The sequence below is a fragment of the Hypomesus nipponensis genome, chromosome 11 (genome assembly GCF_054491055.1).
Source record: "Hypomesus nipponensis isolate SF chromosome 11, ASM5449105v1, whole genome shotgun sequence".
NCBI lineage: Eukaryota > Metazoa > Chordata > Actinopteri > Osmeriformes > Osmeridae > Hypomesus > Hypomesus nipponensis.
In genome coordinates, this window is record NC_140371.1 from 14,274,486 (window position 1) to 14,291,539 (window position 17,054).

Consider the following 17,054-nt stretch of genomic DNA (forward strand, 5'->3'; position numbering starts at 1 on the left):
GTCACTGTGTAAATACAGGAAATAATAAAAGCTGTTACATTAGTGTAATGTGTCTGTGTATGAGTGTGTGTGTGTCAGTGTGGATGTTTTAGTTTTTACTGTGCACATACTTTTGCCAATCTGTAAATAGAAACAGGTTAATTTACTAATGGATGGACAACACGACAAGGACAAGGGATTTATTGTACAAAAAACATGTATTTCATGTTGTTGTATTACAAATATTGCTACTTGAGAATATTTCCTTTGTACATACTGTAACAAGACTACTATTAGAGTAAAATATAAAAACAGGTCAAATAAATGCACAAGACAAGTTTATAACCGTTTCAAAGTTCACAGGTGCAGACTATGGTTTTACTGTAAGTGTAACTATAAAGGCCAACAAATGTGTAACATTTGCTACAGTAAAATACTATAACTGAAAGACAAAGTGTGCAAATGTTTCAGTAGTACAACCATCAGCATAGTTATTTTCCACACACTCTTACCACACACATATACGTTTGCATACATACTGGCACAAAAGTGCGCACCCTCACACACGCGCACACACGCACACACACACGTACACACACACACTCTCAGACCAGGTCAGCTGTGCCCGGGACACCTTCCAGCTGCTGTAATATCATGGACTTCAGAGCACTATATCTGGACAAAAGAAAATAGACATATTAGCTGTAGGCTTCTTATATAATTTTCTCTCTTTTACTCCCTCTCCCTCTCTCTCTCTATCTCTATCTCTATCTCTCTATCTCTCTGATCTCTGATCTCTCACTATCTTTCTTTCTTTCTCTTTCACTCATTAACTCACATTAATTCACTTCTACACACACACAATGAGGTTAACAGGGCTGATGAGCAGCTTCCAGCATCACTCCCACTGTTCACCACACAGTGTTGTTAGCTAGCTACAGAAGACAGATACTCACTTCCTGGTTAGTCTGGAGATCTCCCTCTCTTCCTCCTCTTTTAGTTTCACAACAAAACTGTCCAAAACAGGCATCTCAAACTTGATGTACTGGGCAACCTGTGGAAAGATCAATTCAGACATGTTCACATGACGCAGTACTTTCCAGTAGTTTCTCTTCTAATAATACTGTGGTCCCAACAATGAAACTCTATAAATATAGAGCTTGCTGCTAGAGCCCATTGTTACAACAGACCCTAAACAGGAAGTCGCTCTTACTCAGCTTTCTAAAATTACCCTGTCTATTGCTGCAGTGTATTGTGGAATTGTCAAAATGTATTCAGACAAAACAACAAAATGGAGGTTGTGTTGGTTGAGAATGCAGTGGGGTTGGAGAGATGAAGGAGACTCACGTCATGTGTGACCTCCTCCCCCAGGTCTGACTCCATAATGAAGATCTTGGATATCTTCTCGCAGGGGCCGTATAGAACACGAGACACCAGAGGGTACCCACTCTCCCTCAGCTGGCTGCGCTCTGAAGGACCAAGTGCAATCTATGAAATGCGACATCAACACACACACCCGTGCTGTCCGTACTGACACAGTTTCACACAGACACATACACACGCGTGTACTGACACAGTTCACTCAGAGACATACACACAGACCCACACATATATACAGTTCACACACTCACACATATGCATAAATACATGTGGAGGCATGCAGACACTAACACACAAAGAGATCTTACCTCCTGTCTCGTGCACCATGTAGAGAACAAACTCGTCAGCTTGATTTTCCACCTACCGACACAAAAAACTGGAATATTCACTTGTAGTACTCAATGTGAAATCATGTATTCCAACCGTGGTGACAATACAGTACTGGCCTGACCCCTGACCCTTGGCTCACCCTGAACTTGTGTAGCAGCAGGTTGAGGACCTGGACAGTTGTCATGGTGCTATTGACCCGTACGTTTGTAACCGACCCAAAGGCTGGTGTAAACACAGATGTCTGAGGGGAATCAAGAGAACACACACACACACACACAAACTTGATTAATGCCATGGGAAAGAACACATTCATTAGCAGCATCTGGTCAGAGATGCTGGGTTAGTGGGTATAAAGGGCTGGAGGGGGGGGCAGGGGGGGAGGGCACCTCGATCGTTAACTGCAGGAAACCCCAGAGGCATAGGAAAAACATGGAGCTCAGCCCTTTAGAAGCACATCTCAGTGTGTCTGATAACACGCACTCTCTCTCCTGCTCTCCCATACACACACATAAACATAAACACACGCGCGCGCGCACACACACACACGATGTCCTGGAGGGTTGGGGTCAGTGCGGGGCTGGGAGATGTACAGTACAGGACAGTAATGAGCGGACCAGAGGACAGGCTATTGTGAAGCACTCATCATTCTCCCAGTCACATCCGTACAGGAAGCCCCGGCCTCTCTGCACCTGGTCATGTGTCAGCAACCAGAGAGACCCGCCTGCGCGTGTGTGTTGGGTGCGCGCGGGCGGACAGGGCGCGTGTTACCTTGTGGTTGTAGAAGTGTCCGTTGATGGAGTATCTGTGTGTGCGGAGGCGCTGCATGTCCTTGGCGCTGTGGCTCTTGCGCCTCCTCCTCAGCACTCCCACGAAGGAGGCGTCGCTCCTGGTCCGGAGCAGCTGGGGCACCTCCTCCTCCTCCTCTTCCTCTCGCTGCTCCTCCACAGCCGTGCTGCCCCCCACTGCCAGGACACACACCCACACGGTTTGGTCTGCAGACTCACGTACCGTGTCAGTTGAAACGGTTGAGGTATTTATAACCGGATGACGTATTCCTCCGTGCTAATTTCTGCTTATGCTTCAGACAACAATGATCAAGATGATGATCAGATGACTGTCGGCTGATGCCGATGGCTGACTGTCAATTCAATGCTTCCAGAGTCTGCAATCTGAAATAGAGTCGTCTATTGATGTATTGCCCATTGGTACATTCATCAAGTGACCTAAACTTGGTGTTCATCCTGTGTGTGTTTAGTAGCAGTTACACTGTACCCTCCGGTCACAGACTACAACGTCTCATTTAAGGTTTTTGAAAGACAGACTTTTTAGACAAAATGTTCTATGATGCTCCATCCTGGCAGGAAAAACAAAGGACAGCCTTTCTCATCAATGATCAGTAATCGACAATCGAGGCCAGGGTATAGCTCAGTGGTTAGAGCATTTATATGAAAAGCAAGAAGAACCATTTTCAATTATGTATTGTTATATCTGGATAGGATTCACCTCCTTTCAGATCTCAGTAATCTGCCAGTTGACATGGCTGGCAGAGTAGGCTTCACCGTGTGTGTGTGTGTGTTGTGTGTCTGTATGTGTGTGTGTGTGTGTGTGTGTGCACGTGAGAGAGAGAGTGTGGGTGTGTGCACATGTAGGTGATTCAACTCATCTGTAATCTCAAATCTCAATAATCTGCCAGTTGTCTGGTGTCACGTGTATGTGTTTGCATGTGAGTGCTCACTGGTTAGGGCTGGCCCATGTGTGTGTGTGTGTGTGTGCATGTAGGTACTCACTGGTTCGGGCTGGCCCATTACTTCGGCCCAGTATGTTGTTGTTGGACTCTGATGTTGTCTGCATTGACAGTAGGGATCTCTCATTCCTGAAAAACAACACTACGTTCAGGCAGTGTCAAGATAGTCAAAACTGTAGTAAAAAATATTGAGCCCATTTTTAGGGTTATATGTGCAGTACATATAACCTTGTATTTATAAAGTTGGGAATCCTGCCTAAACACTAAGGGTAGGACAGCTGCTCTCTCACGACTTGTTTTCATTCTAGATAAAACTGCGGATGTTACCTTGAATCAACCCTAATCTGATACACGTGTAGGAGGAAAGCACAGGAGGTGGAGGAGTACTAAGTCTACTAATACGTGTGTGTGTGTATGTGAGTTGACGGTATACCTGTTGACTCCTGGGCTGCCGTAGCAGAATCGTTCATTGTCATCATGCATCTGAAGGCGGATGGGTCTACGAAGACCCCAGTAGATGTTCAGCAAACCCTCCAGAATCAGCTCTCCATCTTCCTACACACACACACACACACACATATGAATTGTAATTTGCATTATACACACACACACACACACACACACATACACACACACACACACACACTAGAATAATAATCCTCAGTATTCCAGTATCAGGGGGATATCCTGCTGGTGGGGAGCCAGCAGCTTCAGTGTAAAGCGTACGTGCGGGGTGGGCCGCACCGCAGGCGCTAGATCAAAGCCTCAGGTCTGGGAGGGACGGGGCTGGAGTCTAACCTGCCCCACCGTCCAGAGCTGAGGTCATGTCTGAGCGGAGCGGCGGCCATGACTCACAGCTCCCCGGGTGCTGCTGCAGGGCACGTACGAGATGCGGCTACCTCACGTATGGAACGCAGGCGTGCCTGCCGGCCAGGAACACGTCATGGGACTTTTAGTCCAGTCACAACGCACTCCAGTCCTATACCAGTCAAAGGCCCAGTACGATGCGTCTATTTAAAGTGCTCAGCGTAAATGAGTAAAACCCTTTTAAAAAGTAACATTTCAAACAATATCTCAATGAACACAAAACAATTGACTAAACTGTTGACAAGACTAAGTTTAACATGACATATGTTTAACTTATAACATGAAAGTAAAGTTAATAATTTAATTTAAGATACCAATTTTTCAGTTTAACTCAAATTAGGGTGATGCAAAAAATGAGTACACCCCACAACAAGTAGACTACATCTGGTACTTTGTATGGCCTCCATGATTGTTAATGAAAGCACCAAGTCTTCTAAGCATGGAATGAACAAGCTGGCGAAATTGCTGGATGGAGAGTGATGCTCAACTTTTCTCTTCAGAATTTCCCATAGATGTTTGATTGGGTTCAGATCATGAGACATACTTGGCCACTGAATCACTTTTACCCTGTTCTTCTTCAGAAATCCAACAGTGGCCTTAGATGAGTGTTTAGGATCATTGTCATGTTGGAAAAGTGCACGACGACTAAGGGCACAGAGTGATGGTAGCATATTCTCTTTCAGTATAGAGCAGTACATCTGTGAATTCATGATGCCAGATTATTAGACCCAGCAGTCTTCATCTTTCAAAAGACGAAGACCACTGGGACTCTATACTGCCCTGCATTCATTGAGATTTTCTTTAAAATGTTACTTTTCAAAGGGGGTGTACTCATTTACGCTGAGCACTGTATATGAACTTATATCAGGCAGTATTATAGAGAAGGAGAGCACCAACATGGCGGGGGCTAGGATGCTAACCCAACTGTGATTGCAGTTGGACTGACTGCAGTTTGACTCAAGAACCAGAAGCTTGTTCCCTGAGCTAAAGTCTTGCCGTACCTACCCAGGGAGTCTCCAGAAATCTGGGGCCCTAAGAAGCAACACTATCGCTATTAATGACCACGACCAGGGTACAACCTACACTCATATTTTATATATACAGCATCTTCCATTTATGTAGTTATGTTTGGAATGACAGACCAGCCATTGAAAGAGCTGCTCTTGGTACTCATCCAGGCTCAGAAAACACTAGACAGAAGGTTTGCTACACCCAGTAGCTACAACACCACCAAGCTGTGCCACAACACCACCTGGCTCTGACCCTTCTCATCACAGAATCAGCTCTTTCTCATCACCACAACCCCAGATTCCATCTGTCCTTCTCCCCCAATAAACTCAGATAGTGGCTGGTTGCCTAGGTCTGAGCATAGATAAACACACACACTCACACACACACACACACACACTGCATGTGCACACGCACTTTTACTTACAACTACCCACACACATGCATCCCAGACACACACACAGCAGGTGGCAAAGTCAACTCCAATGTGCTTAAAGGCTAAGAGTAAGATCCTGGGTGAGTCAAGATGGAAAGAGAGTCATGTGGTCAGACACAGGGCCGATAACAGGTCACATAGGCTTAAATCAACATCATAGGCTTCTGCCTGTTTCCTCCAAGGCTCTTTCATGTTCAATCCAATTAATCGAGGATGTATGATAGAATTCGTTATGATATTTATATCATTTCGTTGATGTGGACGCTATGGGTGACATAACATGAAAAGGTTGAAATGAAAAAAACTATGAATAAAGTGATTTTCTAGAATGAATAAAACCCATTCAGAGCATCTAAAGTGTAGCTCTTTGAGATTGTACCTAAGTATAAATGCATTACAAATACAATAATAATAATTTATTTTATAAAGAGGCAAAAGTGTCAACTGTTATACAAGACGGCGAAGAAAAAGGTCAGGACCAAATGAAGCAATTTGTTTGCAGGGATTTTCTGGGTGTGATTTTTTAAGAGCACGTGTAATCCAGTTGTGTGTGTACGGCTGTGTGAAATGTGTGTGTGTGTGTGTGTCCATGTATGTGTGTGTATTTGTATTTTGTGTGTGCTCCCAAGGCCTCATTGTTCAGAAATGTAAACAGTCAAAGCAGCTGCACCACTGAACCTTGGTAACCCACCACTCCAGAGTTTCCTGAACACACACACATACACACTGTAACCCCCTCCCTCTGCACACACATACCACACCCACCCACAGTTACTCCCTCAGCAAGGTCAGCAGAGGGCTATATTTAGCAGCCTCAGCCTTGGCTTACCCCCCGTCACTGTGTGTTCACATAAAAGCTCCTGCCAGTCCCCTGAGCAGTACATCCGCACACAACACAACCGGCAGAGCAGACAGAGCTCTCTGATCGTAAGCACAGAATACAGCGCGACTGCTGCTCCCGCAGACCGAGATTCAGAGAAACACAGTGGGACTGATCAGTTATCTGGACCGTTAAAACAAAAGGTGAGTCCACTTTTCAGGAACTGTACAACAGACCTGTACCTCTAAAACGCTTGATCCAGGAATCATCTTTAATTATTTTGGACTGTAGTACTAATGTACAAATGTTTAATGTGTAGTCACATTACAGCCTTATTAGTTTATTAATTAACTAATAATGTAATGCTAACCTTAACCCTATTAAACATGGTACGCGAGCTACATTTGTTGTCTTTAGCCTTACATTTCAAACTACTTAATTTGACAGAGTAATATTGAGCTTGAGCGTGAACACCAGTCCCTCTCTCACCTTGCTCTCCCTCCTCTCTCTGTTGCACAGAATGAAACACAGACGGCTGCTCCTGTCTCTGGACCTGCTGCCCACCATCACGGAGACCCTGGAGGACTCAGCTGCCTTGGGGGTCCCTACCCACCCCTCCTCCCCCTCCTCTTCCTCCAGTTCACAGTCCCAGGACGAATACATGACCAGTATACAGGCTCTGGCCTCCTGCCCAATGCTATCCTCTACCTGTGGCCCAGTCAGGTTTCAGAAAGTGCCTTCCATCCGTCTGTTCTCCAAGCCCCAGGGAAGACACTGTAATTCGGCTTCACTGCCACGCGGTAATCCCCACACACACCGGACTCCCAGAGCCTCTGGTCTCAGTCTAGCCAGGCCTGAGGAGATGACACCGTGGCAGGGCAGAGAAAGAGGCACTGGGGACCCGGTCGACTGGCTGTTTGGACAGAACCAGAACCAGACCCAGACTCTGAGAAGGATCTGTGGAGAGCCGTGTCTGAGTCCGACCCTGGCCGCTTCTCTGTGGGTGCTGTGATTCAGAGCCGGGACCCGAAATCAGCAAGTCCTCATAAACTGATAGTCTGACTGGAAGTCTCTTGGCACGACAAGTCCAGATATCAGGCAGGAAAGGTCTTCCTTACAAGGAGAGGCAGTTAACCTGTCACCTGTAATGGGAGGAGTTTGGTGAAGAAAATGAAGACTGTGACTGGAAGTTGGAACTGGACTTTGATGGAGCAGAGGAACCTAAGATCCACTATGAGCAGGAGGAGTTGTATTTATTTGTTTTGCACTGGACTTTTGTCTTCTTGTTTACATTCTTCAATGATGTTAGTTAGTGAATCTTTTTAAATTTTGTAATAAAAACATTCAGAAGTCATGCCACTTGAGTTTTCTGTGCTCTAATTGTAAATATGATATTTCGCAAACTATGACAGACGACCTCAAACACACCGCTTGAAAAACATTAAATTAAGTGTTTAAATTAACATATCATAATTTTAATGATAATATCTAAATCGACTTCCATGAATTAACATATTATTAAGTACCAATAACCCACTAACTCAACTGAACTTGTTGAACAAAGATTTGGATAGAGCCTAAGCAGAATCATGGAGGTGTGAGTAGAGGGAACAAGGAACCAGAAGACAGAATTATAGTTCCATGCTGCCCTCTAGTGGTATATGGAAGTGCTTGTCATTTGCCCTCTAGTGGTATATGGAAGTGCTTGTCATCTGCCCTCTAGTGGTATATGGAAGTGCTTGTCATCTGCTGCAGTTCTGGGGGGTTGCATGTCTGCATTATGCTTATAAAATCGAATCACATAGGTAGGTTGAGGACATAGAATCGCATGGATAGAACGATGGAATGTGAGAATTTAGTTCAATTATTGTTACTAAAAATTAAAGTGAAAGTTTTACAGGTGAGTTTTACAGTGATGTACAGGTGTGCTAGATAAAAGGATATCTGTGATGCTCTGATGTGCTAAGTCACATGAGAACCTGAGAGAGTCATCAACGCTCACACACCCTCCCATATGCACCGTGGGAAGCACACCTTGTCTGTGTGTCCCTCTCTTTCTGTCTATCTGTGTGTGTGTGTGTGTGTGTCAACATGAGTCACTCCCATGATACCTTTGGGCGGTTGGCTGACAGTTGACTTGCAGCACCAGACCCTGACAGCAGCACATCACCTGACTGACACAAACTCACAACAACATAAAGCAAAAGCAGGGTGTGTCCACAGTTGGGGGGGAGGGGGGGGGGGGTTGACTGTCTTTCCAAAACTCTCTTCCTCATTCAGGGAATAATCAGCGACGAGGTCTTGTCACTGCTGCAACTGCAGAGATCCAAGTTCCCAACATCAAAACTCCCACTAGCACCAGGACCTTTTTGATTTTACTGATGTCAGTCCAGTGTATGAAATATGTAAGTATTTGGTATGAATTGTTAATTTGGTATTGGAATGAACACTGTAATTATCCTGCATGTTGTAGTTTTAGTATAATTTGGTCTGACATGATTTAAACCCAATTCATACAGACCAAACAAACTGTGGTTCTAGTAGTGAAAGGGGTATGATTCCCATAAGGGGGGAAGGGGCATCCTTGTCTCTCTGCTGGACTGCTGGGGTCACAAGGCAGGAGTCTAAGGCTCCTTTGTTCCTCATCCTGGTTCTTGACCTTACTCTGGCATCCTGTTCTATACATTTGAGCAATATTATGAACGTATCTGTGCTCCTACAAACACACACACAAACCGTCAAGCTTTTGGTCAGTGGTCCGAAGGCCAGTTCACCAAAGCATCCGTCAAGTTCATTGTCCAAACCAGTGGCCTGTATTTGTGTGTTTCTGTGTGTCTGTGTCTTTGGATCTGTCTTTGTCTAACTTAAAGGTCAATGCTCTGTTCTCAAATCAGGCACACCCCTTGTTGGTGTGTGTTGATGTGTGAGTGTGTGTTCATGTGCATGTGTGTGTTTGTGTAGATGTCACATCTCTTTGGTCAGTACCAAATTCCCGGGAAGTCCCCCAGAGCCATGACCTAATATGGTGTCTGCATGCGGGAGTCTGTACACACACACACACACACACATATTAACTATGATACTCATTCTCTATCTGGTTAACCATATATACATACATTCAGTAAGGGGAAACTCCTGACCACATAGTCCAATAAAAAATAGGTCCAAAAACCTCAGAACATCAGTTTGTCCAAATCACACCACCTTAGTATTCTTTCTCCTGTCTCACACAGATACATGCCTGTCTCCAGAAGCTACATAGAGCCCATATTCTTGTGCTACATAGTTAAGATTCTCAACTCCACAAGAACTGCTAATCAGAGCAGCCGGTTTAACTGCTCTCAATGTTTACTTAACTCCACTTGCAATTTCTGAACTTTCACTGTATCTCAATTTACCTGGCACTTCCTGTACCTACACACATGCTCTTACAAACTAACTAATGTTTTAGGGATCCAGAGGCTGTGAGTTCTAATTGCACTATTTTATCCCAACCACTGAAATATTGTTATATCTGTGCCCTTCTGGTCCTAGGACATTTGCTGTACTTGTTATATGCACTATACAAGTGTCTGCTAAATGAATAAAATGTCATGTTTAACCTCATTAACAACCTTAGATGATGCGATTAACCAGTCAGGGGAGTCGTGGCCCTAAACCGCTGAGAGACGCAGACACACTCACTACACCACGCACTTGTGAAACTGGCCACAGTCCTTTGTTTCATTACCACATTGGCTGGAAGCCACTGGCCGCTCGTTCACAAACAGCCAGCCAGAAAGGTTTCCAGAACATTCCATGGGCAGACTGAGGTTTTTGGGTGAGTCGGCTCTAATCCCCCCTACCTCTCTGGCTCTCAGCTGGAAGCTCTTGCCCTCATGGTAACAGTTGTAGGTCCTCAGGAGAGTCAGGATATCTGACCTAGACAGAAACACAGAGAACACAACATCAGCACACAAACAAGGGAACTGGGTTAACCATTCCAGAAAGTCTACAACAAATCAATGATCCTCCAATATCTACAACCAGGGTCATCAACAAAAATGTTTGGCCCCATGAAAAGATATTCCACTGGGTCACCTTCACATATGTGTCAAGTGGTGGCCATGTCAGCCACGTCCTTTCAGACTTCTACTACCCCCCTGAACACCCCCCTCCTTCTATCCACAACAGTTAGAAGTGCATTAAACATGGAGCAGTGTAAAGAAGAGCTGTTAACACTTGACAGCACCAGACTCACTTAGGAATGATCTTCTCCTGGTTTAGTTTCACAAACATCTGGCCTGCAGCCATCCTGACAGACACACAGCTGGGGAACACAACACAGTCATTTGAAATGTTATGTCAAGAGCCATACATTAACTATTATCAAAACAATATGGCATAGTCCTGGGGGGTATTTCGGGTATTGGTCGTAGCTCGCTAAGCAGTTTCACTTTGACTGTGACCCCTATCATTCAGAACCGGTAGATTGAGAATAAATCACATGTCCCGAGAGACTGAGCCAAAGAAGTCTCTTTCAGGCTCCAGAGAAGGATCACTGTGCCAGATCAGAAACAATACCCTTTACCTTGATACAATAAGAAATCAAACAAACAAACATTGATATTGTCCATTCATGGCACATTTCAATAACATCAATTAACCACCAGCATTTCCTAGGAAGAAATCAGTGCATGTCTGCATTTGGCAGGTTGTTGTGCAGGCAGGGAAGTTTTGCTGTATTAAAAGGCACCACAAAATGGCCCATGGTGGACAATATGACGTTACGACCTTGGATAAGATGGGGATGTCCGGTGACAAACTGTTGTTGCAGTTGCCTTCAACAAAATTGGTCCTGGACAGCCATGATCCTGACAATCCTGACTAAGGATGCCTCTTCCTGAGGTATTTTGGAGCTGGAGAGTGGGGGAATTCCGGAGAGATTGGAAACTCCAGTATAGAGAGTCTCGAAGAGGAGGAGCTTGTGGGTATAAAACAGAGCCATAAGCGGTTGAGCTCAGTCAGTCTCAAGCTCAGCAGTCAGTATGGAGTTCCATTTCCTTTCTCTTCTCGTTCGCTTCGCTACCCTGAGTCTCTGCTGTCTACTGGTCACAGGTAAGCCACTTTCGATCTTTGTCTCCAAATCTCTTTTTTTTTATCTCTATGGATTCATTTTTGTCTGTTTACACCTTCACTCTGTAACTATCTTTTACAGACCATCACTTTCTCTGACATATCAAACTTTGTACCCCTTTACCTTCTCTTGATCTTTATCTTTCTTTTTGCCGGTCTTGATAGCTTACATTCTAAATTTCAGTCAAGAGCTTGTACAGTATAATCCAGCGTCTAAATCACCTGTGAGGACCTGCGTTTTTATATTTGCTTTCCTTTGCGTTTTGTGTGTTTACAGTGGAGGATGCAGAGAGCACGTTTGTGCCAGGGAGGTGTCAATGCCCGAAGACACAGATGACAGTCAGAAGACCTATGATAGACCTTGCAGTCACCCTCAGTAGTCCCACCTGTGACAACGATGAAATAATGTGAGTACACATACGCACCCATGCAGGTACAAAAAATACACACTATATATATTTACAGTCAAACATGCGTGTGCATACACTTGCACATTGAAGCTGAATCTCCAGGCTGCTTGACATAATGAACGTTCAAAAAGCTGGTGATAATGTGTGTTTGTCTGTGTTTCAGTGTGGTTCTGAGGAACAGGGCACAAGTTTGTGTGAATCCAACAGGACGTCTGGGGAAACGACTGATTCGTTGCTGGAAGAGGTGAGAGACACACTATGGTTGGTGGTTGACACACACACACACACACACACACGCTGTAGATAGACACATACTAGATTTGACACTTACAGAGTGTAAATAAAATTAAATAAATACACAATGTAAATACGCTTAAAGTTGATTAGATATCCAGCTAGCAGCCATGAAGACAAACACATGCAGCACAAACACTAAGTTTCCAACTTTGGTGTCTAGTTGCATTGAATGTTTTCACTTCACTTTCACTTTACCCTGCCATTACAAGGGCACTACAATCAACACACACAACAACATGTTTCGCGTCTTTTTAATATCCGTCCAATATTGGTCATATGTATGTAAAATGTTCATCCACTCACACACTAAAAACTAGAAACTGTTTGTATGAAATTAAAACCCACGCTGCACTTTTACTTGACAAGCAGAAAAGTCTTAATGTTACCTATCTGCCTACACCATTGCCTCATTAATAACTGCCCCTTATCTAAAGATAAGCACCAACAATGAATTGTGTATTAAGTTTGTGTGTATGTGTGTTCTTAGGGTTACTAGGAGTGGTCTGAACAAGACAAGGTGTCTGAAGAGGAAAAGGATTCAGGGCACTAGACAGAAGAAGCAGAAAGGTCAAGCTAGGCGGCTCGCTGCATCCTGAGACTCCAAAAACCTACAACTACCCCAGGCCTATCCAGCCGGAAAAACTACAACCACCCCAGGCCGATCCTGCCTGATACACTACAACTTCCATGGGCCTATTCTGAGGGAACTACAGCTTCAATGGAAGTCAGAAAGACTCGGTACTCTAGTCTCAGGCTGGATAGGAAAGATCTGATAAAGTAATACATTTAGTAACTTATCAATGACTTCCAAAGCTACATTATAGCTTCTCTTTACATACATTGTTTGGCAATGCCCATGCATTGAGCTCTCTCAAAAAAGGTCTTGATAGAAAAGCTGTTCAGCTGAGACCAGGAGATGCAATGACTGATGAATTCACTGCTGGGTGGTGAACAGAACTCATTGAGCCTGTAGTCATTTACAAAGATGACATTGTGTGAATTTACAATTTTATACCTTGTTTAATGTTTGGGTGTTGTTTAATGTTTCTCTATAGTGCGTGCTCTGTCTATAATCTCTTATTGCTTAGAATGAAGGAAGGTATTTTTATATCATGCAATTTTGTAATAAAACAATGTATTTTCTCTATAGTGTGTGCTCTGTTTATAATCTCTTACTGCTATGAATGAAGGAGGGTTATCCAGGATGTGAGAGGTCAGAAAAAAAAGTACATTAGTACAAACAGTACACGAATAAGCTAGTAGTCAGGAACAAACACTATTATCCCACAGTCACACCTCTTCATTGCCGAACAGGGTCTCTTGGTTGTCTAAACACAAAAACTGATTGGTTTTCTTTGATCTTTTGGAATCTTTTGCATAGGAAATAATTGCGACCATTTATATTGGAAGCTAAAGATGTGTGCATCTTCAGGTGGTATAAAGTAGTGTGCGTGTGTTTATGTGTTTGTGTGTGTGCGTGTGTGTGTGCATGTGAGATGGAAAATCACTGGATGAAATATAAAAAACAAAGCAAGGTGGTGAGGTTTCTTGTAAACCATGTGACTGAGCTCTACTAAATATGGGCATAAAGGGAGCAAAGTGAATGGGAACTGGGACACACGGGGCACAGAGTAGACACCCGAGCACTCACTTCGCCCATTGTGACACAGACAGGTGTGTTCAGAGCATGGTTGCCTCATGCATCCGTCCTGTCCTTACCTGCTCTGAGGGTGGCAGAAAGAAAGAAACTGCCAGGAGAGTCACTGTCCATTCAATATCGGCTACTGGGTCTAACAGGGGGACAGGAGGACTGAGGAGAGAAACTGGAAACTTTCTCAAATCATACTTTGGAAATACTCTCAATGACTATAAAGAAATTGAAGAAAGGTCAGGAGCATACATGAATTGAGGGATCCCCTCCTCTAGAGATGGAGGTCATGAGAAGAGCAGAAGAGGGGAAGGAGAGACGTAGGAGGAAAGGAGAAGAAGAGTGGGAGGAAGGAACGGAAGGCTGGTGGAGACAGGGGACAAGTAGAGGTGAGAGGTGAGGCTGGAATGAGAGGTTTGTGTGTAAAGTCAGAAAACAGAACCACAAGCTGTTCACTCAGAGGTAGAGGGCTACTCATGTGTCAGTGGTCAGAGGGTGATACTGAGGCTTTTGGTGGGGTTAGTGGAGGAACACACACACACACACACAATGCATGCCACCATATTATTTTCACCCAGTGTGACCCTGCAGCATGCAGGTCTACATCTAGAGAATAGTTACCTAATACTACAGCTCTCCTGTTCAGACCTGCAATGAGGGCTAACTGACGAGAGAGTCACGGACCATTTAATGCAAAGACCAGGCGTTGGAGAGGAGGACGGGAGGGGGGGAAGGAAGATTGGGGGAGTTGAAGAGATGGGTGGGGGTTTGTAGAAGAGAGGGTAACAAAATGGGAGGACCTTATGTGAAAAACTATGGAATGACAACTATGGAATGACACTGTCACCTAGTGGAAAAGAGTGCTACTGTTAAATGTTTATTTCTACTAGCAGGAGCAGGGACAAAATTCTACATGCAAATGCAATCCTAATTAATTGCGAATGAGTTATCTTAGATTTTACACTCATCGCTGCTTGGATAGACTCAATACAATACAAGGTCAATACAATGCGAAGATACTGGTTCTGAAATTATTGTTATTTTAACTAGAGAATTCCTGAGCTGTGTGTCTAGTTGTCTTTGCTATCATTTGTTCCTCTTTTTGGGAGAATCCCTCACTAGGTTCTGTTAGCTCTAGAGTCAGACCATCACCCATGTTTCTGGGGCGAAGCAGTCGACAGGACATCCAAGGTGAGGTCAATCCATTAGCCCAGCTCAGTGACGACCTAAATCACAGCATTTAGCTCAGTGACCTCTGACCCCCTAAAGACAGGCTGACAATGGAGACTGCTGAATCTGACTGCCATACCTGGCGTGCGAGTGTAACCCAGCTTGATTCAGACAGGTCGATAATTACATAGCAGAATAATACATTTTCATAAACAGTAAGGGCAGTATGAATATTCCATAAGCACATCGGTCTGTCACCCTTGATATGAATTATTTAGCCGGGGCACCTGGCTTCCAGACATAAAGCTCTAATGAAATTGCAAACGGACAGGGTGGCACAGACCATTTGGGACTGACTGACATTCTCCTCATGAGAATGGAATAATGAGCATCAAGCCTGAGGTTTTGGGAAGCTCTTGGTGGGCTGTGAGTCATGGTGACTACTGTAAGAGGGGATGGAAGTTCTATAGTATTCTATTCTTTTCTATTCGCTTCCTCTGTGGACAAGGACAAAGGGACCCTCTGCCAGCTTCAGATAATTTACGTATTAGCCAATGACACCGAGATCCATACAAATGACAAAACATCAGGTGCAGCTGCGGCCAGCTCGTCCCCATAAAGTGCTGTAAAGACGCTGTCCGAGACGCTAGATACACACAACATCGAAAAATGTAATACAAATTAAAAGATGTACATTAATATGGTTCGGCAAAGTGAAGAAAAGTACGATAGAGAATGAGAGAGAGAGAGAGAGAGAGAGAGAGAGAGAGAGAGAGAGAGAGAGAGAGAGAGAGAGAGAGAGAGAGAAAGAGAGAGAGAAAGAGAGAGAGAGTGTGTAAGAAAGATAGAGATAGAGAGATATAAAGAGAGAAAGAGAGAGAGAGAGAAAGAGAGAGAGATAGCGAGAGGGAGGGTGAGAGAGTGCGCTGAAGCCTGCTCAGTCTTTTGTGTAGCCCACTGTTTCGGCTGAGTGGTTCAGAAAACATGAAAATGATAGGAGAGTTATTAACAATGTTAACTATTAACAGAGCGATTCATTAACTCATTTCGGCATGAAAGGTTTTTTGTGACGGTTAACTAGGTCACTATAGACGTACAGTCCTTACTTCCACCTTTGGTCCCAGTCAACTTTATAGCTTTAAGGCTGCGCAACGCACATTAAACAATTTCAACATTAGGCATCGGAGCATGCAATCAAAATTGAGCTCAAATCAAGATGGTACGCTACAACGCAACAAAAAAATTATTAACCTAACAAACCTAGCCTAAACATAATTGCAGCCTAGGAACTGTAAACAAGAACTTACCATCACCGAGGGAGAATATAAATTGTCGTCCCAACGTATTCTGGTGTTCGATTTGAAATGCACGTATATCAGTCTTCACGCATTCTGGACCCCGAGGGGTTGTTTCAGGAGACAGTCTTGGAACAGGGATGAGAGTGAGTGGCAGCCGAAGAAGCGAACGGCGAAGCTCACTGATAAGCCAAACCCAATCAGTGTGTCTGTGGGCGGGATTTATGGAGCCCGACTGCAATTATCTTTCTCATCTATGGGATTTATTATTGTAACCTGCTACAGTCTCACGAGAAAATGTTTTTTTTTCTTCTTACAATTTCCTGAAGGAAGTTTTTTGGTTCTCTTCACGTGTGGAAGACAAGGAGGGGACGGTGTTGTTCACTTTAAAGATGTAACCTTTGCATCCTGTTTTGGAACCTTGGAGGATGCCATCTCAAAACTAGCCTACCTAAAAGTTGCAAGTAGAACACAACCTTAGGAAATGTGTGTGCGTGTGTCTGCACGCCTGTGTGTGTGTGTGTGTGTGTGTGTGTGTGTGAGTTATGTAGGGCA

At 44.1% G+C, this 17,054-nt stretch overlaps 3 protein-coding genes across 4 annotated transcripts; 2 read left to right on the forward strand and 1 right to left on the reverse strand.

The window, feature by feature from the left end:
• Positions 1-178: 178 nt before the first annotated feature.
• rassf4a (Ras association domain family member 4a) lies at positions 179-16,633 on the reverse strand. Of its 2 annotated transcripts, none has more exons than XM_084709324.1 (11): positions 16,512-16,633; positions 10,805-10,873; positions 10,410-10,485; positions 3,867-3,988; positions 3,477-3,562; positions 2,458-2,651; positions 1,829-1,930; positions 1,668-1,719; positions 1,327-1,448; positions 936-1,033; positions 179-654 (listed from the first exon to the last, which is right to left on the reverse strand). In XM_084709324.1, exons 2-11 carry the CDS (start codon positions 10,855-10,857, stop codon positions 585-587), a joined length of 975 nt encoding a protein of 324 aa, XP_084565450.1. In that variant the 5' UTR covers positions 10,858-10,873; positions 16,512-16,633; the 3' UTR covers positions 179-584. The 2 variants fall into 2 exon arrangements, with proteins under 2 accessions (XP_084565450.1, XP_084565451.1); XM_084709325.1 differs by lacking the exon at positions 16,512-16,633 and adding an exon at positions 11,338-11,480.
• LOC146268259 (uncharacterized) lies at positions 6,599-7,918 on the forward strand. The gene is made up of 2 exons (XM_084709326.1): positions 6,599-6,767; positions 7,084-7,918. The coding sequence occupies exon 2, from the start codon at positions 7,085-7,087 to the stop codon at positions 7,574-7,576; it is 492 nt and encodes a 163-aa protein (XP_084565452.1). The 5' UTR covers positions 6,599-6,767; position 7,084; the 3' UTR covers positions 7,577-7,918.
• Positions 11,553-13,535, forward strand: LOC146268260 (uncharacterized). The gene is made up of 4 exons (XM_084709327.1): positions 11,553-11,661; positions 11,957-12,086; positions 12,253-12,333; positions 12,874-13,535. Exons 1-4 carry the CDS (start codon positions 11,592-11,594, stop codon positions 12,980-12,982), a joined length of 390 nt encoding a protein of 129 aa, XP_084565453.1. The 5' UTR covers positions 11,553-11,591; the 3' UTR covers positions 12,983-13,535.
• Positions 16,634-17,054: the final 421 nt, after the last annotated feature.

Coding starts and splice junctions, on each gene's coding strand:
- rassf4a (XM_084709324.1), bottom strand. CDS start 10,857: ATGGCTGCAGGCCAGATGTTTGTGAAACTAAACCAGGAGAAGATCATT. Junction 3,563..3,866: donor GGCAGCCCAGGAGTCAACAG/GTATACCGTCAA, acceptor GTTGTTTTTCAG/GAATGAGAGATCCCTACTGT. Junction 1,931..2,457: donor GACACTTCTACAACCACAAG/GTAACACGCGCC, acceptor GATTCCCCTCAG/ACATCTGTGTTTACACCAGC.
- LOC146268259 (XM_084709326.1), top strand. CDS start 7,085: ATGAAACACAGACGGCTGCTCCTGTCTCTGGACCTGCTGCCCACCATC.
- LOC146268260 (XM_084709327.1), top strand. CDS start 11,592: ATGGAGTTCCATTTCCTTTCTCTTCTCGTTCGCTTCGCTACCCTGAGT. Junction 11,662..11,956: donor CTGCTGTCTACTGGTCACAG/GTAAGCCACTTT, acceptor GTGTGTTTACAG/TGGAGGATGCAGAGAGCACG. Junction 12,334..12,873: donor CTGATTCGTTGCTGGAAGAG/GTGAGAGACACA, acceptor GTGTGTTCTTAG/GGTTACTAGGAGTGGTCTGA.